The 11,207-nt window shown below is 43.9% G+C and overlaps 2 protein-coding genes across 2 annotated transcripts in view; one reads left to right on the top strand and one right to left on the bottom strand.

Annotated features, from left to right (window-relative positions):
- THUMPD1 (THUMP domain containing 1) overlaps positions 1-1,376 on the top strand; it is a 26,305-nt gene extending 24,929 nt beyond the window's left edge. The window contains exon 5 of the mRNA XM_060172880.1: positions 1,358-1,376. The gene's annotated coding sequence lies outside the window, so the exon portion shown is untranslated. The remainder of the gene's footprint in view (positions 1-1,357) is intronic.
- Positions 1-6,324, bottom strand: part of ACSM4 (acyl-CoA synthetase medium chain family member 4) — a 21,284-nt gene extending 14,960 nt beyond the window's left edge. Inside the window, exons 1-3 of the mRNA XM_007516552.2 lie at positions 6,118-6,324; positions 1,994-2,204; positions 1,449-1,656 (exon numbers count right to left, since the gene is read on the bottom strand). Of these exons, the coding sequence (XP_007516614.1) occupies positions 1,449-1,656; positions 1,994-2,204; positions 6,118-6,321 (623 nt within the window). The 5' untranslated portion in view covers positions 6,322-6,324. The remainder of the gene's footprint in view (positions 1-1,448; positions 1,657-1,993; positions 2,205-6,117) is intronic.
- Positions 6,325-11,207: the final 4,883 nt, after the last annotated feature.

The raw sequence follows: 11,207 nt of genomic DNA on the forward strand, positions 1-11,207 counted from the left end.
ATGTAAAACATTAATTCCCAAATAAAGAAATTTTTTAAAAAAAGAACAATTAGATAAGCAAGATAACTTTCAATATCAATTACAAAAGGATGTAGTATATTATTTAAATTTTTTTCTAAGTTTTTTTTTATACGTGAATTTTGAAAATCAGAATAATATCTTAGAAGATTGCTATTAATATTTCAGGAGGTGTTTAAAAGGAGGTCATTTGACAGGTTGACCAACCTTTTAAAAAATTTTTATTCAGTAGCTCTAATAAGCTTTAATAAGCTGATCTTCATTGTCTAAAAATGTAGATTTTGTTGAGGTATCAGAAAGTCCTATACTTCAGGGGAGACTGTTCACTAAACAGCTCTAAAGGATGAATCTTGATGAAACTGAGCCAGTCATGGGAATCTCTTTCCTCATCAACAGCTGGTTTAGGAATGGGAACATGAAGGACTTCTGGATAATAAGATTTTAAGGGATTCATGAGAAATGTTTCCTTGCTCTAAAGAGTTACGAGAAAGAGATGCTGTCTTTCCCCCTCACCCATCACACACACACACACACACACACACACACACACACACGCCCCTACCTCGAAGACGGGATGCTGAAAAGATAAATGAATATGGACCCATGTTACCTTCATCAAACCAGTGAATGAATCAACTCGGTCACTCCACTCTGCTTCTTATGACAACAAAATTGTAGCCTTAGACCACTTTTACTGTTACTATCACTAAGAGCATTCTGACTGGCAGCAGTATTTATATAAGGCTGCCAACAATTTCCACATGCCACTCCCTCTTCGAGAGGTACAGCCTCTGTCTCCTTGAATCTGAACTGGCCTTGTGTTGTGCTTTGACCAATAGTACTATGGAAAAGTTCTTTAGTTTTTTGACTTCTTATTCTAGAAGCTTTGTAATTTTCATGTGTGTGGAGGAGGGTGAGGTTTCAGGGCACAGAGGGAGTGGTACCTAGCTACCATATAAAATATCTCATCTTGCTGGGGAAAGAGGCTGTATGTGGGTGAAGAGAGGCATTTCAACTGTCAATAGCCAAAGCTTTGGATCTGCGAATGAACCCACTTGGATCCACCTGCCCCTGTGAACCTGATGTAGAGCAGAGATAAACTTTCCCTCCTTGAGGCAGGTGCAAAGGCCCTGTGGTGGGGGTATGCTTGAGTTAAAGGGTGGCCTGAGCAAGTTAAAGCAGTGAGGGTGGTGGGTGATGTGGTCCAGGAGTTAGACAAGGGCAGGTCGTGCAGGTGGCTCATCATAAGTAAAGACAAGCAGCAGGAAAATGGAGGCAGAGCTGCACCTCTCATTTGTGTCCTTAAAAACTTTTCATTAATCGATTATTTTCTGGAAAGGAGCCCAGAGCAACTGCCAATATCACCAAGGAGAGATGGAGCTGTGACTGGTGTTGTTGGGCCTGCAGCTGAAGCTGGGGACAGCACTCACTGGAATAACTCCTGGAAGCTGAGCCACCCGTCCCTGCTGTGTGGAGATACCAAGAGCTTGGTCTTCAAGTGAGGACACTCTGACACAATGGACTCCACTGCCGGCAACAGCTCCTCACTAATCACGATGCACTTAGCCTTGGACGCTTGCAGCCGGTAGAGGATGTCTTTTGCCCTCAGCTGGATTGTTCCCGGCATGAAGACAAGCCCTGGGGAGGAGAGAGAACTGTGGACCATTAGCAGTATGGGCTGTGGAAAGGCTGGGCTTCTCTGTCCAGGTGGGAACGAACTTCCATCAGTCCCTGCCTTGGGCCCAGGGGAATGGCAGCTTAGGGAATTCACTAGTTCTGGTTTCGAGTGTAAGAGATGCTGGGTTCAGACTTGTCCAAGCAACCTGTTAGCTTTGTGACTTTAAGCACCCAGTACTTACTCTCTTCATGTTTCCTTTCCTTATCTGCAAAAGTCAACTCCAGGAAAGGTGGAATGAATGAGGTAGTGCCCCTCTCCCCACTAAACAAAGGAAGTCTGTTAAATGTGGACACTGACCTGTTCGAATACAGGCCACGTTGATGAGCCACCATTCTGGGATTCGGGGCAGAATCACAGCCACTCGGTCTCCTCTCTTCAGGCCACAGGGCTTGGTGAACACATTGGCAGCCTTTCGGGACAAGGAGCCCAGTTCTTGAAAGCTCCACTTGACCTCATCCCCTTTGCCATTCACCCACCACAGTGCTGGGTTGGCTGGTCTCTCTCCTGTCTGTGCAGACGCACATGGGGAGAGAGAGAGGGAGAGGGAGAGGGAGAGGGAGAGGGAGAGGGAGGACAAGAGCTTGTATGTGAGACATCTGCCATTACACACCCTCAATATCTATGTCAGTAGATTCTGGTATTAGTACCCCAGTTTGTTTTGGGGATGTTGCCTCTCTTATGGCCTTGGTGAGACAACCCATAGACAACCCATAGTGACCTGTGGGGAAATACTTACTGCCCTTTTTCCTCTATCTAGAATGCTCCTTTTGCCTTCCTTGGTTGAAAACTACTTCAAGATCCAGTTTCTGTTTCATTCCTGATCTCTGGCTCAACCATGGAGCCACATTTCTGGCCCATTTTTTTTAAAAAAAATTATTTATTAATTAATGAGAAAGATAGGAGGAGAGGAAGAACCAGATATCACTCTGGTACATGTGCTGCCGGGGATCGAACTCAGGACCTCATGCTTGAGAATCTAGTGCCTTAGCCACTGCGCCACCTCCCGGACCACACATCTCCATTTTTTTGAAGATGTTTGTTTATTAATGAGGGAGGGATGAGGAGAGAGAGAGAGAACAGATGGCCACTTTGGCACATGTAATGCTGGGGATCAAACTCAGGACCTTATGTTTGCTAGTCTGGGCCCTAGCCACTGTATAACCTTCTAGGCCTCCCCATTTAATTAATTAATTAATTAACTTATTTATCTCCTTTTGCCATCAGAGTTATAACTGGGACTTGGTACCTGCGTGACAAATTCACTAATCCTGGCAGCCATTTTTTTCTTTTTTCTTTTTTCCTTCCTATTTTTCTTTTTGGTAGAGATAGAAATTGAGAGGGAAGGGGAGATAAGAAGGGAGAGGGAAAGAGAGACAGTTGCAGTCTGACTTCACCACTTGTGAAGCGCTCCTGCTGCTGGTGGGGAGCAGGGGATTGAATTTAGGTTTTGTGCATAGGAATATGTGTATTCTTGTGTGTGTGTGTGTGTGTGTGTGTGTGTGTGTGTGTTATCTCCCATCCACTCATTTTATTTTCATTGTATTTTTTATTGCTACCACTTACTGCTTGAGCTTAATGTCTGCATTATGAATCCACCACTCTCGATGTCCATTTTCTCTTTTATTCCCTGCCTTTAGATAGGATATCTATCTTATCTTTTCCTCTTATTAAGATAGGATAGAGAGAACTTGAGAAGGGGAGGTAGAGAGGAAGAGAGAAAGAGAGACACCTGCAAACCTGCTTCACCACTCATGAAGCTTCCCCCTTTGCAGGTGGGATGTGGGGGCTTGAACCTGAGTCCTTCCTCATGGTAATGTGTGTGCTCAACCGGTGTGCCACCGCCCGGCCCCCTAGGTGAGCTACAGACATAAAGAGAGCACAAAGCCCCTCTCCATCATCCATGGAGTTCCACCTGCTTTTGTCTTTGTTGCTTTATGCGGTGCTGAGTCTCTAGGCCCTCACAATTGCCGAGCCAGTATTTTAGATCTGTCTCCCTAAAGTCTGTCTTTCTTCCTTTCTCTCTCTCTTTTTCTTTCTTTCTTTTTTGGCCTCTAGTATTAGCACTGGGGCTTCATGTAGCACTATAAACCCACTGCTCCTCTCAACCATTTTTTCCATTATATTGGATAGGACAGAGAGAAACTGAGAGAGGAAGGGAAGATAGTGAGGGAGAGAGACACCTGCAGACCTGCTTCACTGCTTGTGAAGCTTCCCTCTACAGGTGGGAAGCGGGAGCTTGAACCTAGATCCTTGCTCCATGAGAATCTAGTGCCTTAGCCACTGCGCCACCTCTTAACCAGGTGTGCCACCACCCAGCCCCCTCCCTAAAGTCTTAACCTTCTTTTCCTCATCCCACTGGCTTCTCTGTGTTCATGTTTGAGATGACTCCATTATAATGCTTTGGTCACAGGTGTGCCCTACCCTTGGGAGGCCAAGTCCGTAAGTTCAGGGGCTGGTTCGTGCACCTTGGAACTGGTGACCCTGGATAAGTAGTTAAGTTCCTTATCTGCAACCCCCCAGAGTGGCAGTGGGGATTTGGTGAAATAATACAGGGCAGTGTTTCAGTCTTTTGTCATTTGAGTAGCAGTGTTTTCCCGTGAGCTGTCTACACCTGTTCTATTGTTCTTTGCATTTTTCTTTATGACAATCAACTCACTGTGATGTGCACATGTTTACTTGGGGGGGATGTGTTTGATGACCACCATAACTGGAAAATCAGTAGAGCTCACTAACAACAGTCAGACAACTAAATATATTGTAAATATATATATGCCCTTAGATTTTTTTTTTTTGCCTCCAAGGTTATTGCTGGTACCATGAATCTGCTGCTCCTGGTGGCCATTTCTTCCTTCCTTCCTTCCTTCCTTCCTTCCTTCCTTCCTTCCTTCCTTTCTTTCTCTCTTTTTTTAAAAAAAATTTTTAAAAATATTTATTTTATTTATTCCCTTTTGTTGCCCTTGTTGTTTTATTGTTGTAGTTATTATTGTTGTCATTATTGTTGTTGGATAGGACAGAGAGAAATAGAGAGAGGAGGGGAAGACAGAGAGGGGGAGAGAAAGATAGACACCTGCAGACCTGCTTCACCGCTTGTGAAGAGACTCCCCTGCAGGTGGGGAGCCAGGGCTTGAACCAGTGTCCTTACACTGGTCCTTGTGCTTTGCGCCACCTACGCTTAACCTGCTGCGCTACAGCCCAACTCCCTTTCTTTCTCTCTTTTTTCTTTATTGGATAGGACAGAGAAATTGAGAGGGGTGGGGGAGACAGAGAGGGAGGGAGAAAGACACCTGCAGACCTGTTTCCCTGCTTGTGAAGTGAGCCCCCTGCAGGTGGGCAGCCAGGGCCTTGAACAGGGATCCTTGTGTGGGTCCTTGCGCTTTATACTATGTGTGTTTAACTAGGTGCACCACTGCCTGGCCCCCGCCCTTAGATTTTATCCAGGGATGATTGACTTCTTTCTACTCTCTCTGTACAAGAGTATTTAGCGAGTGTTAGAGGGGGGTTCAAGGTACAAATAACAGCATTATTTGAAACCTTGTGTTTGTGGCATCTCACATTATCTTCTATTTTCTTGCCACTAGGGTTATCAATCATTGGGGCTTGATGCCCACACAGCTCCACAGCTCCCAGTGACCATTTTCTCTTTTCTTTGTTTTTAATAGAAGGTGAGAGGCGGGGGGGGGGGGGGGGAAGACACCTGCAGCTCTGCTCCACCACTCTTGAAGTTTCCCCCTTGTACATGTTGCCACATGCCAATGGGGCTTAAACTGTGGTTGTAGTGCATGGTAACGTGTGTATTCTGCCAGGTGCCACATCATTTGAAAGCCCTGCTTTCAAGGTCCTTGAAATGCGATCTCATAAGCACTGATGGGTAGAGTAGAGGAATTCAGTGCCTGCCATGGGGTAGGGAACCAGCAAATGGGGACCTTGAGTGGCCAGGTCTGTCTATACTGCAAACACTCTGTAAGGTTTATCACCTTATTCTCCTCACAACCTCTGGTTTTCTCCTGATTATTCTGATGGTGACCAGCCTTAAGACCTAATCTCAGATTACTACTATTTGGTGAAGCCCCTGACAAGTCCACACACCCTTGAGTGGGGAATAGAGAGCTACTACAAGGGATATGGAGAAAAAAAAAAAAAAAAAACAAAGGAAAAGAGACACAGTCCTGTGAGTCCCAAGGAGGGGGTTGAGAAGGCTCCAGAGAAACATGCAGTTGGGGCTCAAAGATCTTCCCCAAAGAGAGGAGAGGAGAGGAGAGGAGAGGAGAGGAGAGGAGAGGAGAGGAGAGGAGAGGAGAAGTGGAAAACCAAGAAAAACAAAATGGATGGAAGAATTAGAAACAAGTGACTCCCCAAACAAGAAACAGGAAGGCAGAGAGAGAGAGACTCCACACAGTTAATGGGAATCTATCATTTAGTACCTTCTCCTTCTCAGACCACTGGTCCAACACGTCCCCAGCGAAATTAAAGTTCTTAGGCAAGGCCCTCTCACAGAGATTGATGGCTTCCAAGTCAGCAAGAGTCAGAGGTGCCCAAAGATGGCGACCTTTGTGGAAGTGCCGGCCAGCTGGTTTGGCGAGCCAGATGAGATGGAGCGTCCTCTGGTATCGGAAGAATATCTTCATGCTTCCCCCAAGTGGTGCTGTTTACTGTTCTGGACACAGAAGTGGAGGGAGAGGATTACTCTCTTTTGCTTCTGTGGTAAGAATTTGCTTTGGGACCCTGGGCAGATGGGGAACATCCCAAAAGAGCCCATCTTGGGGGCCAGGCAGTGGTGTACAGATCTGGGTTTAAGCCCCTGGTTCCCATCTGGATTGTCATGATTGAGGCTCCAGAGGTCTAAGATTCAGTACCCAGCACTGCTGCATGCTAGAACTAAGCACCACTCTGGTCTCTGTCTTGTCCTTTCTCTTTTTTACAGAGATACCATCCCTTTCTGGACTGCCAATTGTTACCCAACATTTTAACTTCTTTCTATCTTTCTTTTTAAAATTTCCACAACATACATCTATATTGTTCATAACAGATGATGGCATTATTACTATTGTTGTTGTAGCTAGCTGGATCTTGTCTCCCTAACCTATCTAAGTGGTATAGGTGGAGAATGTACTGTCTTTCGCACTTAACGTGACTTGTAGAGTTACCATTGGGAATAAAAACTAATTCTCATGAAATGTTTACTGTAGATGAGGCCCTTTGCATTTCTGAGAGCATTCATGTTTTCTGATGAGAGAGTTATGGCTGCTATTATTATCTCTAGTTGATAGCTATGGAAACGGAGGCCCATGCCAACTTAAGTATCTTGCCCAAGGCCCTTTATATCATGGTGGCTGAGGCAAGGGTTGAACTTAAACAGCCTGACATGAGAGCTTGCTCATTCAACTTCTCTGCTCTCCACTCCTTTGGGTCTCCTTCTGCAACCAACATTTCTTGGTACTGGCAACCTCCATCACCCTTTTGCCCTTTAATCCTTTATTGCCTTACACAGGGTGGAAAGATCGGCATTTGCAAAGGGTGTGTGTGTGTGAGTGTGTGTGTGTTGATACCAAAAAACAAACAAACAAACAAAACCCACAACAGCACAAGGGGTGCAGGGCATACCACCCCCCAGCCATAGTTGCTAGTTCCTCTCTGCTGCTCAGAGTGACCTCTGGAGAAGTGAGAAGCTCATCTGGTGTGAATATGATTTACTGTCACCCAGGACAAGCTGTTTAGTTTACAGCATATAATACCCAAAAGTCATGATATATATATATATATTTTTTATTTTGCACAGAAACCCAGAAAAACATGTCATGACTTTTCCAGCAAACCAATATTATGCCAAGGTAGAACGAAGAGAGGCCATTGCATGTCTGGGTGATTTTATGAAGTGTAGGGGAGGAATCAAGAGGGAAGGAGAAGAAGGAGATTTTAATGTTCTGCTCAAAGTGAGATGCCTCCCTTCTCCTAGACAAGTAGCTTAGCATCTTCAAGTTGCGTTTCATCTGTGCAGTGAGGACAGACCTTCCCCCACTTTCAATGGGATAAGCCCATTGCAAATTGAGAGGAGCTCACATTGAAATTTATTATTATTATTTTGTAGGCAAAGCACTTTATTGAGGGGGCAGGAGAGTCTCCTGGGTGATGTCCTGGCACCTCGCAGCTGCAGAAAACCTATCTGTTTTTTGTTTGCTTGTTTTTGTTTTTTATCAGAGCACTGCTCAGCTCTGGCTTATGGTGGTATGGGGAATTGAACCTGGGACTTTGGAGCCTCAGGCACAAGAGTCTCTTTGCATAACCATTATATCCCTTCCCCAAAAATATATGCCAGCTACCATCACTTCTCTTACATGTGCTCAGAACACTTTAATTTAGTCTACAGTTTGGCATGATGAGTTTGGTCAAAGTGTGTTTTAAAATAAGATGTCAATTTCTCTTGTGATTTATTCAGTACTGCACTGAAAATGAAAACCAGATGATGAGATGCAAAATTCATGGAGAAAATATTTTAAAAAATAAACAAGCAAGCAAGCAAACAAACAAACAAACAAAACCTGCTGTAACACTGTGCCCTGGAGAATAATCAGATGTTTACCATCTCGATCGTTTGACCATCAGGGAGCTGTGACTCACTACCGCTGCCCAGAATCAGGAGAGACTCTTAGCGCACATTGCTTGCCTGTGAAAAGGTTAGAATTCATAGCTAGAAGCATGCGTTCTACTGAATGCAGATTGCTTCTACTGTTTGCAGATTGTGGAGTAGAGAAAACATAAGCTGAGCACAGGGGAAATCACATAATGATTATGCAAAGAGACTCTCATGCCTGAGGCTTTGAAGTCCCAGGTTCAATCTTCTACCTCACCAGAAGCCAGAGCTGGGCAGTGCTCTGGGTAAAAAAACAAATGAAGTAAGTAAATAAAATAAAAATCATAAGTTGAACCATTATAAATGGAGAAACAGTGCAGGATAGTACTTCCTGCATTGGCTAGTGTTTGTATGTGTGTGGGGACGGGTATTAAGTGAGTTCCTTTGCACAGGTCTGATTCAGGATATAGCTTAGTACTTTATATTTGATACCACACCTTGGCATTGCTTATAGCAGACGGCTTTGGCTGCTTGATATAGACAAATAAAATAGATAAGCTTTAGATTGGTTGCTAATCTTATCTTAGTCTCTTTTAAATGCCCTGTCCATGTGCTGCGAGTTCTTGGAGTGGAACTGAGACCCTACTAGCCTGGAATGTTCTAGCCTTCCTTCCTGTCATTTTGATACGTCTTAGAAGTTGAATGATGACAGTTGGGAAGATTCTCAATATATGTTCAGGTATTTATTCTATCTTCTCTAAATTAAAAAAAAAATGTAAATTTTCACTAATTGGCTGTTTCCCATATTTCTGCAAACACATTTCCCACATCTTAAGAAACTGTCAAATTAACGGACCAACAAGTCTCAAAGTAAATGTGGTGAGCAGAGCTAATCTGAATACACATCTCAGCATTTTCTACAACATGCTTAGATAGAATGGAATAGGTCTTGTATAAGCAGACATAATAGTTATTCATACATTACAGTCCAAATATTCAGTATAGTTTTCATAGAGTAGAGATTTCCAATCAAAAGTTAAGCTTATACCCCTCCCGGCCTTCCTTTTCTCCCCTATCTCTTTGGTCTGCTTTTGTTTCTCTGACTAGATGTGAAGGCCACACACCTTTGCAGAGCCGCCATTTTGCACGGAACAGAGCCATTTCCTGACTTGGGATCCTGTGGGAAATTCACAGGACTCCAGTGTTAAATCTAGGCATTACTGTTTCAATTCAAGACATTATCTTTGTAGAAAGTTGTATATCAGTGTATTTTATGAGATATCAAGGTAGGTGGAAAAGCACAAGAGATGAATTAGGGAATTTCTAAAGTCTTAATGATTTCTAGAGAATTAAGAGGAAACTTAACAGTGCAAACGTTGTACTGAGCAATGAGTGTGTACTTAGCACTATGATAAATATGCTTTGCAATATTTTACTTCAGTCTCTTGATAACCTCAGGGATGCAGGTATTTGCTGTACGTGTAAGGTGAATAAGGCACTGAGGGGTGAAACATTTACTAAAGACAGTTTATCTAATAAGCGGCACAAATTCCAGCCCCAAATAATCTTAGGCAGACAGAAAATAAGCAATCCGTACGTTAGTGATTTCACTCCAATAGTTTCGCTACCTTATCTTTGGCATACCAAGTCGCTACAGCCTTCTGGGATAAATAGTCCTATGGTTTGGTATTAAATGTATCCTTGGATGGGATGATAGCACTCTCAGGCAGAAGTTGAAATACAAGATCAGAAGAGCAAACACAAGTAGAACCTGAACTGGAATTGGCGTATTGCACCAAAGTAAAAGACTCTGGGTTGGGTGGGTGGGGGGAGAATACAGGTCCAAAAAGGATGACAGAGGACCTAGTGGGGGTTGTATTGTTATATGGAAAACTGGGAAATGTTATACATGTACAAACTATTATATTTACTGTCAAATGTAAAACATTAATTCCCCAATAAAGAAATAAAAAATGCATTCTTGGTTGTCTGCAAAAACCAATGTAAAGCAAAGCTATCGAAGTCTTGCAGTAATCTCTACCAACTTTTGTAAAGCTGAACAGTGCCTTTTCCTGTCCTATAGATTTAAGTACACTTGCACAGTTTCTCCTTCACTGGTCCTCCCCCAAGCCCCCGCCCCCCTCCCCCATCACCACATGAAGTTTTTCCTCACCAGAAATGGTGTTATTGATCCAAAAGGACCTTCAGCAAAAGTCTCAGCAGGGCATCGGCTGGTGAACGAGGTTCCTTCCTTCACTTTTGGTGGCATCTAAGCCATCATAGCCTCTAGTCTCTGGTACGCTGTTGGGAGGATCATAATCCTCAGGGAGGAGAGTTGTCGTTTCGCAGGATGACCTGTGGTTAAAGGAGCAGTAATTTATATGGTTGGCTGGGAGGAGAAAGAAGAAACATGAGAGTAGTTTCCTTGTGGTCCAGAGCCAGCTCATTCAGCGGATTATTCTCAGCCAAAGAGTTGAGGACCATACAGCACAGGTGGCCTGTTATCAGAGCCACAGACAAGATTGTCTGGTAGTCCAGGACATGGGTGTGCTCCCTTACTGTGACAGAATAGGATCTGGCCTGGCAAAGCCACCAGAGGAATCACACTCGAATCCTGAACTCATTCATTAGAGGATATTTTGAGGAAGCCTCCAAGCTCCTGACTTTCACTGAGTTACATTCAGTGGCCACTGCTGGGGGTCTATCTGCGTTGATCTGTTTTGGAGATCACTTTGACATAGTATTGCTGAATGTCAGTGACTGGCAGCTGTGACTGTGGGCAGAAGTTGCTTTAAAAAAATTATTTTTAAATCTTTATTTGCTAGATACAGTCAGAAATTGAGAGGGAAGGGGGTGATAGAGAGGGAGAGAGACAGAGAGATACCTGCAGCACTGCTTCACCACTTGTGAAGCTTTCCCCCTGCAGGTGGGGGCCAGGGGCTC

The sequence above is a fragment of the Erinaceus europaeus genome, chromosome 15 (assembly GCF_950295315.1).
Source record: "Erinaceus europaeus chromosome 15, mEriEur2.1, whole genome shotgun sequence".
NCBI lineage: Eukaryota > Metazoa > Chordata > Mammalia > Eulipotyphla > Erinaceidae > Erinaceus > Erinaceus europaeus.